The 18,419-nt window shown below is 41.9% G+C and overlaps 1 protein-coding gene across 2 annotated transcripts in view; it reads right to left on the reverse strand.

Annotated features, from left to right (window-relative positions):
- VDAC2 (voltage-dependent anion channel 2) overlaps positions 1–15,474 on the reverse strand; it is a 16,963-nt gene extending 1,489 nt beyond the window's left edge. The window contains exons 1-9 of one of the 2 annotated variants that reach the window (XM_012663293.1): positions 15,292–15,474; positions 15,031–15,085; positions 13,954–14,022; positions 13,095–13,144; positions 9,865–10,017; positions 9,717–9,769; positions 9,040–9,267; positions 7,755–7,905; positions 695–752 (exon numbers count right to left, since the gene is read on the reverse strand). In XM_012663293.1, the coding sequence (XP_012518747.1) occupies positions 695–752; positions 7,755–7,905; positions 9,040–9,267; positions 9,717–9,769; positions 9,865–10,017; positions 13,095–13,144; positions 13,954–14,022; positions 15,031–15,061 (793 nt within the window). In that variant the 5' untranslated portion in view covers positions 15,062–15,085; positions 15,292–15,474. Of the gene's footprint in view, positions 1–694; positions 753–7,754; positions 7,906–9,039; positions 9,268–9,716; positions 9,770–9,864; positions 10,018–13,094; positions 13,145–13,953; positions 14,023–14,577; positions 14,669–15,030; positions 15,086–15,291 lie in introns of those variants that run through there. The other variant, XM_012663294.1, reaches the window with a different exon arrangement.
- Between the last annotated feature and the right edge of the window lie 2,945 nt (positions 15,475–18,419).

The following is an 18,419-nucleotide window of genomic DNA, read 5'->3' on the forward strand; positions in this document are numbered from 1 at the left end:
TGCCTGTAGTCCCAGCTACTCGGGAGGCTGAGGCAGTAGGATCACTTGAGCCCAGGAGTTTGAGGTTGCTGTGAGCTAGGCTGATGCCACAGCACTCACTCTAGCCCAGGCAACAAAGCAAGACTCTGTCTCAAAAAAAAAAAAATACAGAACCCCTCTCATGCCAGACCTATTAGATCAGAGTCTGCCTTTTAACAAGACTCCCACAGTGAGTGATGCACACTGAAGTTCAAGAGGAACTGCTCGAGAAAACACAGCAAGGTTCTAAATATTATGTAAAGTAAACAAGACTACAGGCAGAACCAAAGCAATGAGTGAACTTTGATTAATGAAATAAAAACTACTATAAGAGATTTCAGATAAAACTGAATAAGGAATGGGTATTCAATATTAATAAGGAATCACTGCTAACTTTCTTAGGTGTGATGACAGTATTGTGGTTATGCAGAACATAGATTCTTATCCTGAGGAGAAGCATCTGGGGGATATGCCATGATAGCTGAAAGTTCCAAATGGCCCAACAAAAACATAAACGAGAAAGAAATAAAAAATTGTGCCAAAGGGTAAGTATGTATTTATTGTACTCTTCTTTTAACTCTTCTGTATGTTGAAAGGTTTCCAAAATAAGAAGCTGAGAATGAAAACTAATTTTAAAATACTATCAAAACAATCTTGCTTGATGAAGAATACTTACCAGGCCTCAGAGTTTGAGTATAGCCCACTCCAATTAAACTAGAGTTGTTGACTTTTGCCTAAAATAAAATTCAAAAATAATTGTTAAAAAAAAATATTTGAATGAAGAGACAAAGCCCCTGCATGTTTCCCCATCATGTAATTAGGACGCATTCAGCTTTTTTATTCATGTGAGCTAATACAATTTAATATCATATATTAAACCAAACAAAAGCCAGGTGCACTTAATTCTTTTCCATTCAGCTCAAAATCAAACTGTCAGGACTCGATACTCCTGATACCCATTAGAATGTGTCCAAAGACCTCAAACTTCCCATATAGCACAAGAGCCGAAGCACTCTCATAAAAATTGTTCTTGTTGAGTCTAGTCTAGCACAATAAAACCAGGCCAAAACGTGGCTGTCCACCAGGCTCACCAGAGGTGACACACACTAGTCTCCAAACATAGGGCATTTAAATCTGCGACTTAGTTACACACATTACTACTTTCAGGGCTCTTCCTAAAGACTCAAAACCATAAATGTTAGAAAAATCTCCAAATGACACGTACTTCCTCTGAATGAATCAGACCAAGTAACAATCCTTTACCTCACATTCTCACACCTCTCTTTAATGCTGCTGGTTTCTTGTGTGTAACTAGACTGTGCTTGAGAGGAGGTTCCGATGGGGCATCATTTACCAATATGAGCCCTGCCTTCCTTGCATAATCCTAACATCTTAGATTTTAGTTATAGACCTTCAAGGGCTGGAAGGAACCCTGAGAGCAAGACATGTTAAGGCGAAGCTCCTTCTAGCTCCATTCTCTACCACCAGTAACATCATTCTCTACCACCACACCAGAGGCCTATGACTATAAATGGGGACACCTGCTCCATCTCCAGGGCCTAAGTTGCCTAGATGGGCAACTTTAATCCTCAACATTAAGGTAACAAACAGCCTCTGTGAGCAAAACAGACTTGGAAGTGATTAGATGTTTACACTCTTGTAATATTTAACATCAAGACAGTTGGATACAAGTTCCTATTATTTAACAGGAGTTGACCATGGAACTGTGATAGGAGTGGGAAAAGCAAACTCAGTTTCTCCCACTATATTCTCACAATAAGATGGGTTCCCCACACATCAAGCAAGCAATCATTCTGCAACAGACACCAGCTGGGTGTCCTCTAACTGAATTCAATCCCAACACTATCTACCTGGAGATAGCATCAGATCCCACAGGTTGAGGGCTCAGTCCCACAAGACTGCCCCCCACTTATGATGTCAATTGCAAACTCCAGGTTGTTTTACCTGTGCTTCTGACAGACTGGCTATAAATTGAGGTTCCCGTGAGCCCCTCCTTGGGTTCAATTAATATGCTAGAGCAGCTCACACCATTCAGGGAACACTCACTTATACTTTCTGGTTTATTATATAGGAACTTTTAATTTTTACTGATTTTTTTTTTTTTTAAGAGACAGGCTCTCACTATGTTGCCAACTTGAACTCCCAGGCTCAAGCAATCCTCCCCCCTCAGCTAGGACTAAAGGCAAGCACCACTGCAGTCATATTTTAAAGGATATAAATGAACATCCAGATGAACAAATACATAGGACAAGTTCTGGAAGGGTCGTGAGTGCAGGAGCTTACACCTGTGAGGCTGTGATATTGTCACCCTCCCAGCACATGGATGTGTTCTTGACTACCTCCTGGAAGACCCCTGAACTCAGTGCTTCCGGGTTTTTATGGAGGCTTCATTACATGGGCATGATTGATTAAATCACTGGCCATTGGCTCAACTTTCAGCCCTTCTCCCCTCCCTGACCAGAGTCCCAGCCCTCTGACACAAGGCTATTTCCCCTAGCAACCAGCCCCTATCCTATGGTTTTCTAGGGACTGTCCAAAAATCACTTCATTAACACAAGCTCAGGTGAGGGTGAAAAGGGGCTTGTTATATGTAACAAAAGACTATCTTTCACCTGTCACTCTGGAGCTGTTTCAGGAACCAAGGACAAAAGGCCAAATATTTTAACACAAGCTACTCCTACTGCTCTAGTCACTTAGGAAATTACAAGGGTTATAGAAGCTCTGAGCCAGGAATTGTGGAGGAAACCCAAAATATATACATTGTAACATCATAGGCCACCCCCTGGGTTTCAAAAATAGATCCCTTACAACAAAGGGATATCTGTGAGAGCATTTACATTTGTTGTAGCATTTATAGAACAGATATATCAAGAGTACCAACACAATTATGCGTAACATTTGGAGAAGCCAGTGGAGTAAGGATAGATTTTGTGCTATCAAGTGAAAAAGAAAAATAGCTCAGAACAGTCTGTGGAATGTGAGGCATGCAAAATCTATCAGGCCCAAAGGTGTATTAGACTAAAGTCACACTGCCACCCCACCCAAGCCCAAGGGTGTTTAAAGGCATTTTGTTCTTTCTTCCAAGTAAATAGTTTCCAGACTAGCTGATAAAATACCTAAAATGATGCTCAATATGGCCCTCACCCATTATCTTCACACTTCTGGAATTCGTGATACAAAGAACAGTGTATAGCCAATCACTAATCAATGTTATTTCTGTAAACCAATGAAAATTCCTGACAAATCGCTCCTTTCCCCCTTTTTGCCTTTAAAAACCTGCTTGTAATAAAAAGGCAGATGGGAGCACCTTGGATCTGTCTTCCCCAACAACTTGTCCTCAGTCTGACTCAAGTAAACTCTAAAATTATAATTTTGTGCTTTGATTTCTTCCTTAGGTTGACAGAAGCCATTACGAACATTTTCATATTCTTGTACTAGCTTTATTATTCTTTTCCCCCTTCATCTGTTATTTGTACCTTGTGCAAGACTAGTCAGCACCAAATCAGCTGATAGCTAGATCCAGTTCCTCCTCCTCCAGTACCTACTTTCCATAGGTATTACATCCTGAGGAGGCTTTAATTCAACTTACTAACACATGTGATCATCAATATGAGTATTATCATAGTTATGTGAAGGAGCTGAATCTTACCAACACAACAGTATTACACCATATGGCAGGAATATCATGGTGCAAATCAGTTGCATTACAGAACATATCAGTAAGAATTAGAGGGGTTTTTTTTTTTTTGCGTTCCCAACAGAATCTACACTTGCCTATTTGTCAATCTTTATCTTCATTAATCAGCCTATTGCCCCAGGCAATTTAAAATCAGGTTTCCTCAATGTAATCTCTGCCTTCTGACTTTTTAAATTTCTTCAAACTGGGGTAAATACAATAAACTTGTTTAGAACCCCCTCCACCCAACCCTTAATAGTGTTGTAAGAAGACCTTTGTTTTTATGCCATTAATTTTTATCTTATTCATCCCATTTTTTAATAACTATCTAAAGACTTCCATCCTGCTAGGATGTGTCCCATGACTTTCTTTTTTTTTTTTTTTTGAGACAGAGTCTCACTGTGTTGCCCGGGCTAGAGTGCCGTGGCGTCATCCTAGCTCACAGCAACCTCAAACTCCTGGGCTCCAGCGATCCTTCTGCCTCAGCCTCCCGAGTAGCTGGGACTACAGGCATGCACCACCATGCCCAGCTAATTTTTTCTATATATTTTTAGTTGTCCGATTAATTTCTTTCTATTTTAGTAGAGACGGGGTCTCGCTCTTGCTCAGGCTGGTTTCGAACTCCTGAGCTCAAACAATCCGCTCGCCTCGGCCTCCCAGAGTGCTAGGATTATAGGCGTGAGCCACCGCGCCCGGCCCCATGACTTTCTTTTTTCCTTTTAGTTTCACCCCTATCAATGTTTTCCTTGTCTTATTTCTTTAAAAATTTCCACCTTCCTAGAATAAGTCCTTTAATTATCCCCTGCCTTCTACCATACTCTGGTTGATTAACCTAATGTTTTTATTAGTAGCATCAGTAGGGCCCAGGAGGAGAAGCTGAGATAGCAAATTGGATAAGGCTTCTTGAACTTTTTTTCCTTTGGTTTTGTAGCAGTAAGATTATGTGGAGTTACCACATTAAAGGGGCACCCTTAACCATGATCTGGGTAACAGGCATATTCAGTGGGTGAATATCCTGGTCATCATAAAGCCAGTCCCACATGGCTTGCATATAAAGAGTATCAGCTGCTTCTCCTGGGGTGTTCCACCTGGCATTTATTTATAGGGGCATCGGGCAGTCTTCCTCCTTGGGATAAGCACACTTCACAGTGGCTTTTATCCAGTCCACCGTGCTGGCCCTTTCCTCAGTAATAACCTCCTATGTATCTGGGTCACATATACCCATCTGCAACTGACAGTGAGTTGCGGGTCCTGCATTAACCCATTCTACTCTTCAATGTTTAAAACCAAAGATACTGTTCCCAAATTACTCTCAGAATTCATTTTAATAAAGGCTCCCCAGGAAGCTGATGGTACCATTCTACAAAATCAAACAATTCCTTCACACTATACTTTCTGGTTCAATAGTTTGTTGGTTTTGCCATTCCCCTTCTATAATTCTCTTCTTGGTGACCACACATCTTAGAAGTACTTTATGTTGTCCCTGCATAATTTTTCCCTCAGTGGGGCAGCTTTGGGGCTGGTGGCCAAAACTCAGATGACTGAAATCAGCTTGAGCTAGCATCAAGGTCCCACCCAGTACTCTCTTTTACTTTCAGTTTAGATATTACAGATAATAGCCAAGGGACTGTATGTTTTGCTTTCTTATTAGTCTGCCTTTCCTTATGCATTCAGTGAACCAACTCCCCCAGAGCTGGATCCATTTCTAAACTCCACTGATAACTTTAAACTTTAGTAACTGGGAGAAGCATAGCAGCTGCCCTCTACCACAGGTGACTGAGCACGTGGCCACCAAAGAAATCAAAAGTTCCTCACTGCCCCCCCACCCATTTATCCTTTTTCTTCCCAAACCATGTGTCCATGAATCATTCTTGCAAATCTTGATTCTGACATCAATTTTGAGAAGATATGGAAAAAAACAGTTTATCCTACTATACTCTTACAACACAGAATGCTTCTATGACCAAATGAGGGGATGGGGGTTCCTTCCACATACGAAGCAAGCAGTCAATTAATTCTGCAACAGATACCAGCTGGGTGTCCTCTAATTCAATTATAACACTATCTACTACCTGGAGATAGCAAAAGATGCCACAGGTTAAGGGCTCAGTCCCACAAAACTGTCCTTCTCCCCACTTCAGATGTCAACTGCAAGCCCCAGATTGTTTTACCTGTGTTTCTGACCCAGAGGCTATATATGGGGGTTCCTACAACCCCCTTTGGGTTCAACTTATTTGCTAAAGTGGCCTCACAGAACTCAGTGAAACACTTTACCTACATTTACCAGTTTTTAGAGGATATTACAAAGGATACAGATGGAGAGATGCACAAGGCAAGCATGTGGGAAGGGGCAGGGAGCTTCCTTCCATACGCTCTCCTGGGCACCAGCCTCCAGGAACCTCCACGTGTTTCAGCTATCCAGAGCTCGGTGAACCCTGTACTTGTGGGTTTTCATGAGGCTTCATCACTTGGGCATGACTGATTAAGCCATTGGCCACTGGTGGTCAACTTAAGCTGCAGCCCCTTCGCCCTCTCCGTAGGTTGGGGGGTAGAGTTAAGTCCCAACCCTCTGATAATGCCAAGGTCTTTCCAGTGACCAGCCCCATCCTGAAGCTACCTAGAAGTGGCCAGCCATCACTCAACTCATTAGCATACAAAAGGACACTTAACGCTTCGGAGATTCCAAGGACTTTAGGAGTTGTATGCCAAGAAATGGAAGGAAGACCAAATATATACTTCATAGTATCACAAGAAGCACTGAGCAATGCTTCTGGGTACTGCTGAATTAGGGTGACCGCCAACACTACTTAGGTGCGAAATGCTAGATATGTTTCCAGACTAATTCCCAGGAGTCACTCAATGACATACAGGCACCAAGCTGCCTTCCCATTTTAAACATGAATAGTAGCCGAGAGATGTTTCTTTCACTGGCATTGAATCTGTGGTGGTACCACAGACATACGCAAGAGAACAGCAATACAACTACCAGAGATAGTGTGCAGTTTGAGTCCTGAGGTTTTTTTTGCTATAGTGAAGTTAGAAACAGGGAAGGGAAAAATAACTGCATCACTGCCTTGCCAATGAGAATAGCATTCTGGGTGCTTCTCATTCTCTGATTACAACCATGCTAAAAAACAAGATTGGGGTTAAAACTTAAATGCCTAAATTATCAAAACATATTGTCCTCAGGAATGAAGAGCACTTTATGTAACATAAATAACTCTCATGGATGGCTTAACTTTCTTTCATTCCCAGTACATACAGTAGTACAGGCAGTTCCTGACCAGTAAGCAACTGACACGGGAACAGCTGCTGATCTGCCTGAAATTGAAGCCAGCCCCTCTGAATCCTCACACTGCATTCCCTTAACTGAACCCACTATAGCTGAAGGAATAAACAGCAGAAACAGCTGAAGGACAGGACTAGGTGGCCAACCGTCCCAGTCTGCACGGGATTGGTAAGGACAGAGAAAGTCCTCAGGGATGCAAGACTTTTAGGGGACAGTCCCGGGCAAAGTGGGATGAGCTGCTCACCCTAGATAGGACTGAAATCAAAAGACATGGGGTCTAGGCCTGAGTCCCCCTCCCACCTCTGGATCAGTGATAAGTCTTTTCCCTAGCCAAGCTTCAGTTTCTTTACCTGCAAAATGACCTATGTATCAATGACCTCTCAGATCAAATCTAAAGATATTTCATAAACAATAAAAAAGTAACAATTAAAGTACTGTTGTTCCCCAACATGAATAAAAACTGCTCAGGCCCAAAACATTGGCTATACCTGGGCTTAGATAGGCTTGGGCTCAGGGTTATTATTATCAATACTAATTCAGCAGCTTTTGAGGTTAAACAAACTCCTGTGGCCTGACTTGGAAATCAAACATCTAATACTGTCTCCATAGAAAAAGCAGCATTCCAAATTCTTATCCCAATCTATCTGTAAACTGAGGATTGTGTGAATCACAGTTCTAATCTTCAACACAATTCAATATAATTAAAGATTAATTCCCACAACCCCATTCTAAGCCATCAGAAGTACTCACAGAAATGGAAGCAGTGGGATCCAATTGATATTTAGCTGCAATGCCAAAACGAGTGCAGTTGGTACCTGACGTCCAAGCAAGGTTTACCGAAGTATCAAGATCTTCACATACTTTCTGATAAATTGATCCTCCAAATTCTGTCCCATCATTGCTATAAGATATTTCAAATTAGTAGATCTAGAATAGACAATGTAATAATGTCTAAGGCATAGGCTGATTTGTAGCAATACATTTAAATAAAAGCCATTGCTCATGTGGGTCTTTAGTGTTCCACTGAAACTTAAATTTTTATATAAGGTCTTTTCCCAAACTGCATCCAATACAGGGACTGGCAAACTAAACCACAGTAGTACATCCACCCAGTGAAATTACTACTCTGCCACTAACATTGTAAAACACATGCTATAGAAAAATTATCAAAATGTATTAAATAGGGGAAAAAGGGTTATCAAACAGCCTTTTGGGTATGTATTTTATACACACACACACAATGGTGAAACATCAAACATTACAAAGATTATATACCTAGCTGGTAGGACTACAGGAAATGTTTTCTTCTTTGTGCTTCTCTGTTATTTATCAATGCATTGTTTTTATAATAGAAAAAAAAATTTTTAAGTCCTTTCCATACATCAGTTAGGTAAAAACACTATATGCTTTAGGCAATCCTATCAAATCAGCACCCCACCCATCACAGGTAAGTCAAATGAATGCACTAGTAGCAATTTCCCAATATCTAATGTCTATTCTAAAAGTACAAAGCAGCCCGGCACAGTGGTTTACACCTGTTAATCCTAGCACTTTAGGAGGCCAACAAGGCAGGAGGATCACTTGAGGTCAGAAGTTCAAGACTAGCCTAAGCAAGAGTGAGACCCTGTCTCTACAAAAAATAGAATAATTAGCCAGGCGTAGTGGCACACACCCATAGTCCCAGCTACTCCGGAGGCTTACAATCACTTGAGGCCAGGACTTTGAGGTTGCAGTTAGCCTGGGTGACAGAGCAAGACCCGTTTCAAAAGCAAAAAAAAGTCTACAGCCATACCACCCTAAACGCTCCCAATCTCATCTGATCTTAGAAAATACAAAGCACATCAAGCCTCATATGAAATAATCATTTTTTCTCTCTGCACCAAAGGTCAGACTAATATTTTTTACTATATGCTTTTGAGGATGATTTTTTTTATTATAAAAAATCCTTTAGGTTGTACCTAGATTAATAAGAGATGACAGGAACTATCAAATACCATCCTGATAGCCTACATTATATCCTGTGAGAAATACTTACACATTAGTGTGTAGCTGGAAGTCACCAGTCCTGTAGCCCACTGCAAAGTTATTCCTTGTCAGCTTTGATTTGGCACTGTCAAAGGTCATCTGGTACCCAGCAAGCCAGCCCTCATAACCAAAGACAGCTGAACCGTGGATTGCAGGTCCAGCAAAATCAAAGTCAACATCACAACCAAGGTTTATACACTCCCTCTTGTAAGAGGACTTGATTTTACCACTTTTCTTTCTGGAAAAAGAACAAACTGACTTAAAACTGATGCCAGTGGGAAAGATTTACACATATAACTTCTGCGGAAAGCACAAAACAGACTTCAATGAACTGCAGTATGACCAGGAAGTAAAAAAGCAGCAACACAATCACACAGGGTAAAAAACAGCACAATGAACTAAAGACAAGAGCACATGGGATAACTGGACTACAACCATCATAGGAAGACTGCTTTGTAGCACTAGCAATCAGTCATAAAAGCCTATTAGAAACATGTAAATTACCCAAGTTACTGCCACAAGAGGCAAATATTTGAAGAAAGTCAATGACAGCAACCACAGTGTTCCAAAAGCAGAGATTCGCCACCACAAGACAGCTTTAAGCTATCAAACAATAAACGTGCATCTTTCCTACATATACAAAAGAATGCTTTTTGATGTAATACAGATAAAAATGTGTACGCTTACCCTGTGTTGGGTGAGAAGGTAGTATCAAATGTCAGTTTCAAACCCTGACAAATCTATTTTGAAAGAAAAAGAACTTGCTTTCAGCTTTATTTCCTTTTTTAAATACAAAAATAAAAATTAATACTAAAGCACGTTTTCAAAATGTTACCTGGTCTTCAATCGCAATTTCTGTTCCCAGAGTGTTATCAGTGTTCCATTTTTCTGTGAAAGTCAGACCATACTCACACCATTTATATTTGGTCTCCAAGGTCCCAGTAACTTTACCAGTGTCTGTGTTAGATGAACCAGATGTTGAGAATTCCTAACAAGACAATAAATAACTCCATGAACTTTCTGGTAAGCCTAAAAGAATCCACTGTCTAACACACGCAGACAAAAAAACCCCACTGAAACATGTGGCAATTTCACTAGTCCTCCTTTTTCTAGCTTCCTGGATACTCATAACCCTCTACACTGTGCCACTCTGTAAGCACATACAAGAGTGACAAATTAGCCTTTCAGCACTGACTGCTACCTTGCTTACACAGCTGACATTTCCAACCAATCACAAGTTAACTTGTAGTTATTTCTCAAGTGAACTGTATACCTTTTAGGGAAACTTCTGCTAAAGTGATTTTATTTGGGATTCAAAAAAAATTGATGGCGAAACATGGGTATTCTGGTAATGCATCCAATCTATTATACTTGATTGAATGAAACACTACATAGGTCAGTATGGTTCATAACAAATCTCATCATTAAAATCAGTTTATAAGAACTGAGACCGAAAATATTTATTATGAAATGCTTCCTGAAAACTCACAAAGGGAAAGCACCCCACAGTAGGAGTCCATGCCATGAACAAGACATTTTAAAAAAAATTGATAATCTCAGTATTTTGTTTTTCTGAACAAAAAGTCTTCACCAGGTTTCATGCCTTTTCAACCACTTTTCACATTCTCATTTTTAAAAAAAAGGTGAAAGAAAGGATGTACAGGAGATTTGTTCTATAGCTGGTTTATGTTGTACATAATATAAACTACATTATATATAATAGATATCAGTGGAAAAAGTAATCTAATACTAGGGTCAATCAGAAGTGCATATTATGTTTGTAGCAAATATAAGTAATTTGCCAATCCCTAACTTCACACCAATTGAAAAGGAAGGAATATGGAGAGCTTATGTGAAATTTAAAATCTGCTGCAGATAACCCAAAAATCTAATAATTTTACACAGCTCAGTATATAGGCATGCAACTGAAATCTTCCAAGTTAAAAATATTAAAATGCTCTCTAGCATTTTAATTTGTCTACCAATGATGGCTCTACCCTCTGACACTGGAAAGCCAACATGGCTGATTTGGAAAAATAAAGAGACTTCAACCAGAAATTGTGATACCTGCGGAGTGAGGAAATACCAAAAACTGTTATCAATAGAGGGAAAGGCCAGTTATCCTTTACTTAGAAAATAGAGCATTTGTGTAACTATTGTTCTGCAGTTAAACAGACACAAATCTTTAGATCTTATATATTATATAATCTCCTGAAATTAGATGCTTTCGCTAACAAGAACTGCAAGTGAAAGCACAGTACTCAATACCCGTACTAAAAAGCACTAGATTATGTTAGGAAAGAATACTGGATATAAAACTAGTAGCTCTGGCTTCCAGTTCTGGGTGTCATTTACTAAACAAATAATGCCAAGGAAGACATTTAACATTTTTGGGTCCATTTCCACAACAAAGCCCTCTGGAGGATTAAACTGAACTGACACTGAAAGTTTTGCACATTTTCATATGCTCTACACAAAAGGAAAGCATTATTAATATATATGGAGCATGTTCTTCTGGAAGATGGTTTGAATGGGGAATGTGTATGGTTAGCTATTTTTAATCCCAAGTGACACTGATTAATGACTGTTCAGGCCCCACCCACTGCCATCCATCAGCACATAGATCAAGAGCCAGTCTATATACATGCCAAAAAATCCTCAAGAAACAAAGCCAACATCACCCTGTGGGACCAGAATTGGACCAGATGACTCCAATGGTGGAGCTCATACCCTTCACTCCATCACCAGACATTTTGGCTTCTACATTCTGGAGAGGCCTGAATTCTCTGCAGTTCAGGTAAGAAAATAGAGCCAGGTGTTAATAGGATTTATTTGGGGCCAGGTACATATTACAGGATCAGTACCATGACTGTTGAATTATATACATGTAATGTAAACAAAAACATATTGTATCTAATCAAGCTCCTAACATCCTTCATGATCTTAAACCTACTTCCACAAAACTTTCCCTAACTGTACACACAATAATTTCCTTTCCAACAAAGTCTTTAAAAAAAAAAAAAAAAACCAAAAAAAATCAATACTAAAATTGTTGGAAAAAATCTAGTAACTGATATAGTTCTCTGATTATTCCCAGTTTAAAGTTTATTTTGTCTCTCCAACTAGAAAGTGAGTTTTTTAAATACATGGTTTGAGTCTTTTTTAGAAGGCCTTTTTTGTGTTTCAACAAATACACAGCAAGTGTTTATAAGGGCCCTCTAGAGATTAACAGTGGGAACACAAAAAACAAACACCAAATCTTTGCTCTGTAACCTGTTAACTTGACCAAGTCATTCAATCACAACTACTCAGGCTTCCTTTCAGACCAAAGAAACCAAATGACAGATATGATCAATATAAAACCCCAGAAACCCCACGAGTCTAGATACTAAGAAACTATAACATGATCAATAAATACCAGTTATATGCACAGCAAGAATTTACCAAAATAACCAATATTGTAATATGCACACACTATGCCCACCCCTAAAACAATCTCAAAACAAAAATTTTTAAAGAAAAAATTACACAAAATTAAATTTTACTTTACCCTCTTTGTAGTTTGCTAGGATCAAGACACCCAAATGCCAGAATATTAACCTCTCTAAAAGTATTCAAATCAAGACTCCCTAAATTCACAAAATACAAATAGAAATCTTCTCCATGGAGGACTGCTAGAATATGGACATTACATAAATGATTAGTGCAGTCCAATTAATAAGTTACTGAATATTTTTATGCCCAGAACTCTGATAGGCATTAAGAGAAAGTGTTACAAAAATGTCTAACAGGTTCTCTGCCTTCCAGCTTGTCATCTTACTAGTAAAGAGTCCCACATGACCAGTATCTTTCCTAAGTTCTTTGGGCATACATAGTTATATGGCAAAAGTCAACTGTGAAAATCAGAAATCATATCCAAAGCCAAAATAAATCAGGTAACATGCAAATCACTTAAAATTAACTCTTAAGACAAAACAGGTACGCACATTTCAGTTATGACTATTTTATGGGTTGAAAAATTATATATAAAGGTTCATCAGAACTTGAAAGACAGGTAACACTCACCACACCACTGCATGACTTTGTTTTCACATCCAGTTTTACCAACCCAAAACCTTCAATAAGCAGAGAGCAAAAGGTAACAAAATGATTATTTTGCATAAAAGATGCAAGCAATTGTTGACTATACATAAAAAACAAGATTCTTCATATTCACAGGGGGGATAAAAATGTGTTGATACACAATATTTCAATGAAAATTTTAAAAATTAGTTCTATGTAAACTGACTTGTAAACGACAGAACATCTCTATGTTGCTTAGTGTTTTGGTATATAGCTCTCACTCTCACACATGCATGCACGCGCGCACACACACACAAATGCTTTCAAACTACTTTTAAGCCTAAATATCAGATTAGAAAATCATTCAACTTAATCTTGGATTAACCAAGAGTCTACCATAATACAAACATTTAGGATATTTATCCCAAAGGGTATCTCCAATAATCTAAAGGGGAGAAGGGGTGTGTAGAACAAAATCTTCAAGAAGAAAACACAAATTAACTTGAAAAAGCTCATAACTCTTTGAAGGGTATTAGGAGTCACCACCACAAAAACAAAACAGTAATACATCATAATCCTTGTCAACCAAGGTCTAAGCTGTAACTGAAGCAAATGAAAGCCCCAATCTGCTTTTTCAGAAAGGTTAAAATCCTTGAACTATAGTTTGAAAAATGAGTGGGAAATTGAGGTGAAGGGGGGATTATGGATTGTAATAGAACTGTTTAACACAAATTTAATCTAAGTATCTAATAGAAGAATTAATGCAGCAATATATTTGTAATTTGAAATAATTTGATTTCCCTAAACAAGACAAAAACACATTTTCACTTTTTATCTCAAATTTAAAAAAAAGAGTTCTTACCAAATCCTTTGTTGAAAATATCTCTGGCAGCTTTGCCAAGGTCAGCATATGATGGAGGAATACACATTGCTGGTAGAAAGAAACATTTCAGTGTTCATGTTCCTGTTCTCCCACTTGCTGTCCAAGAACTAGACTATAATCCCCTGCTGATCTTTAAATTCAAGCAGTCCAACTTGTTTCTGATGCCACCAGGAGCTATAATAAAACTATACTCTAATGATCCATGAAAGAGCCCCAACAAAGGCTTATTTTTAAAACAGATAAGCACGGTGATTTACAAATTTGGGAAATTCCTTCCAAAATAGAAAAACAGACTGTCTATTCCTAAATTTACAGAACCTACAGCCTCACTTCCCAGGACCGGACAGGTACAAAGTATCAATTGGGAGTGTGTATACATGAGCTTAGTTAACTGAACCAGATAAAACCAAAACCTGAGTCGAGGACCTCTCCGCTGACATATCCCTTAGTATCCTCACTAAGGTCAAAACAAACATTTTGGAGAAGAGAAGGGAACTTTTACACTCTGGTAACTTAAATACTGAAACTTCGGAAAAATACTGCCATCTACGTTTCACTCAAGTGTCCCCATCAACTAAATATCAAATGGCACTTTAAACATATTAGTATGACTCTGAAGTCCTCGGCCAATGCAGCGCTGCTTAAGGGCAAGCAATCTGAGCTTGCTACACCAGCTCATTCATTCTACAAAGCACGTCCACGCCCTCAGGAGCACATGTAATGACCTTGTGTTCTCACAAGGGGGGTTACAACTTCCTCTAGAAAAGGTGACTAATACAATCCTCCAAAAGCAGAATTCAACCACTAAGTTTTTGCTATAGAATTCCTCAAAGGCACGTACAAAAGCTGAAGGTGAATGCAGCCACAGACCAACACCCCCGGGCCTAGTCCCCCTACCCAAACTCCAGCAGCCCAGCCCCTTCTGAGTTGGTCAGGCAGTGGAGTGACCACCGAAAGGGGATGAATTGACAAGTCCTCGGAGACCTGAAGGAGTAACAAACTGCGGGTTGCGCGGACACGGGCGCCCCATCCCGCAGAGATCCCTGCTCTACTTACGCCGCGCGCAAGTCTGTCCGTAGGTCGCCATGGCGAGACCGCGCGAAGAGGTGATCTGCGGGAGGGACAAAAAGTGCAGTCAGCGCGGGGTTAAAGGCGAGCCAAAGGGCCGAGAGAAGGTCTCCGACAGAGAGGGGCGAGGGGCCGCGGGGCAGCGCGGCCATCTTAGGGAGCCAGGGCCGACCCTGAGTTGGCTCAGGCCTCCTGCTTGACCGCCGCGGCCTAGGCCCCTGGGTCGGCGTGAGGCGGGCGCGGCGGTACCTGGTGGTCTCCTGAAGGGGGCCGCCGCCGCCGCTCCGCTCGCAGCTGAGGCCGCTCGGCTCGCTCGTGGTCGCGCTGCAGCAGCCGCGCCTGGAGGGCGAAGTGAAGGAGACACCGTTCCGCCCGCCGCAACCCTGTCCTCCCCACGCCAGGACCCCGCCGCTGCCCCCCCGGGCTGTCCGCCGCGCCTGTCCCCACAGCGCCGCCCGCTGCCCACTCCAACCTGCTATGGAACGGCCACGTGGACCGAGGGAACCCCCGCCCCCGGTGTGGGCTGCCTCTGTCCCTCGGCGGGGGCCGGGAAGACAGAAGCCGCCGGGCCTGGGGTCAGGCAGCTACCAGGGCAGCCCCAGAAGCGAGGGGGCGGGGAACGGCAGCGGCAGCGCGGAGGGACCGCGCGGGAGGGGGAGGGGGCGGAGACCCCGCGCGAGCTCGTCATGGGCAGGGCGGGGCGTCGGGCGCGTGCCCGGCGGGGCAGGGCGCGGCTGCGCTGAGCTGGGTCACGTACATCTCTCTACCTCCGTCTCGGCGCCGATGCTGGTCCCCACAGCAACAGTCCCACGTGTGGAGCGCCTGTTAGGGTCGGCTGGGCGTTACCCACGTCTACACTGAGTTAGTGCAGCATTCGCTTCTGGAAGACCGTTTCTCTCTCCAAGCCCAGGGGCACCACTTCCAGCCCCTGTACCTGCGTGTCCTGCCTTCGCCCCCTTCCCACAGAATTGTAATTGCCACATTAGGCTGGACTCTGCACCCGAGAGGCTCTCGGAGTTGCTGCTTCCTGAACAAACTTGAGCCGATCTCAGGGTGCCCCTTCCCCCATTCACGCCTCTTCCCCGGCCTCCTCCCCACTCAGGCGTGGGAATGCTTTGCACATGCACAGAACCGTAGCTGCCTTACGCTCCTCTGGATGGGAGGCCTGGAGAAAACGTAGGAGTCATGCCGAGCAGGCATTACAATGCTGCACCCAAGTTCTCTGGGAGTGCAGAAAGTGGGAGGGAGCTGTTAAATTTATAGGAAACCATGTTAGTTTGGATTGAGCTCCTGCACTAGGCCCAACAGACCAAACTAAAATGGTATGACTCATGCTGAAGTACCACCAAGCCAAAACTAAGATCTTTATCTGATATCTGACGTGGCGAAGAAATCAGGAGAAAGAGATGCTAGCCAAATCCTCAAACAGGCCAGTTTTAGCTGGCATGATAAGGAAGTCCCTTGTGGTTTAACCTTTACAAGAAAAGTAACTTTGAACCGACCAGTCCACTTTTTGCTTTCTGTTTCTGCTTTCCTCAACCCTTTTCTATCCATAAAACCAACCTCCTCCACTTGCCTCATCAGAACACTCATTCTGTTTTGTGGAACGAGGTGTTGCCCAATTCTAGAATCGCAAATAAAAGCCAATTAAGATCTTTAAATTTGTTGTAATTTTGCCTTTCGACAGAGCCAAGGGAAGAAGGTAAAATGGGCAGTCATGAAATAGAAATGGGGTGAGTTAGGACCCTGGAATCAATCGCCTATTTCAGTAATTTATCCGGTGTACCTCAGTTTTCTTATCTATAGAATGACAAATTTAAATGAGATTCGGTGATCTTTAATAGCCATCAGACATCAGAAAGCCACCTGCTCAAACGCTATCAAGGTTCTACCCTCTTCCTAAACCAGGAAAAGGATGGCTAGATGGGCTTCCACAATTCAAAACCCAGAAATTAAAGCTGCAACCTGGTAATTTCCCTGCCATGAGCAAGCCCAGCCAGTAGTCTTGCCTGGTGGTAGCTGGGCTTACTCATCTTGTAAAAGGTTAGAAGAAGGGGAAAGTCTCTGCTTCTAAGAGATCAGGCACTAGAAGCCCTGATTCATTCCTTCATTCAAGCTCAGACAGATCTGTCTGTAATCAGCCTGGCTCCCCTGGGTCCTGGTCTGCTCTGGCTATGTTTGATGCTATTGTGAGGCTGATGGCATAGACTGACATCCCATCCCAGCTGCATCACAACACACCACATCCCAGAAAAACCCAGTCTGCTAACTTAGTCACCTCTATTACCTGCAACAGGGCTATTCACATTGTCAATTAGCTGTAGCAAGTTTTCGCCACCGGAGAACTTTACTTTCTTTGACACCGAGGCTTCACCCTCTGCAAACCCAAGGAATGTACACAATACCTAATGACCAGGGGAAGAAGATCTGTGGCTAGACAAGGAATCATGGCAGTTTTTTCCAAAGTGGGGTTCAGTAGATATATCTGAATGATTACACCCAAAGTCCTTTAGAACAAAGCCGCATTAGTAGCAGCTGCCATTTATTGAGCAACTACCTTGTGTCACCCACAGGGGAAGCAAAGTCCATTGAGACACCATCCCTGCTCTCAAGACACTTACAGTCAAGTGTATGAAAAGGTGTCGAGAACTGTGATGGGTCCAAAATTTCACCCTACTTGCAAGCTAGCAAGTTAGCCTGTCATAGTTTCAGAAGTTCATAGATGCTGGTAGAAGACATGAAACTCATGGGTCAAATACAGAGGACTCTATTACTTGTGGCACAGCAGATAGCAGAAGCTTCATGTTTCTCTCAGTTCCCCCTGTCCTCTATGTCCCACAGGAGTAATGCAGAGCAGCTTAGGCGGATGCTGTGCGCACTATGCGTTTCTGTCACAGCTGAGGAACCCTGAGCTCTGTCTTACAAGGGACTGCTAACAAACCTGCCCAACCTTTACCCCAGAGGGAGAAATTTTTATACTGCTCAGAAAATAAAATCTGTTCTCTGCCCCAGAGATATACTACCTCTCTTCCCAGGCTGTTTGCTACCTAAACATCCTTGGAAAGATAGTCTGAGACAAAAGCTGCCACATGATGTGTAGAAACAATGTGGAGAACTGTCCCCCAACAAAAGACGGGGAATGGGAGAGACAAGCTTAACAGTACAACTTTTTTTTGAGGTGGCATCTCACTGTGCTTGCCCAGGCTGGTCTCGAACTCATGAGCTTAAGCGATCCTCCTGCCTCAGCATGCACCATCACATCCCACTCTTGCAGGTACAATTCTGAGGTGTAAGTACAGAGAACTGTGGGCACAGTCAGACTGAGGAGTCACTTGCACTAAAGTTTGAACACAGGACTTAATGAAAACTATAATAGA

The sequence above is a fragment of the Propithecus coquereli genome, unplaced genomic scaffold (genome assembly GCF_000956105.1).
Source record: "Propithecus coquereli isolate 6110/MARCELLA unplaced genomic scaffold, Pcoq_1.0 Scaffold80, whole genome shotgun sequence".
Classification (NCBI taxonomy): domain Eukaryota; kingdom Metazoa; phylum Chordata; class Mammalia; order Primates; family Indriidae; genus Propithecus; species Propithecus coquereli.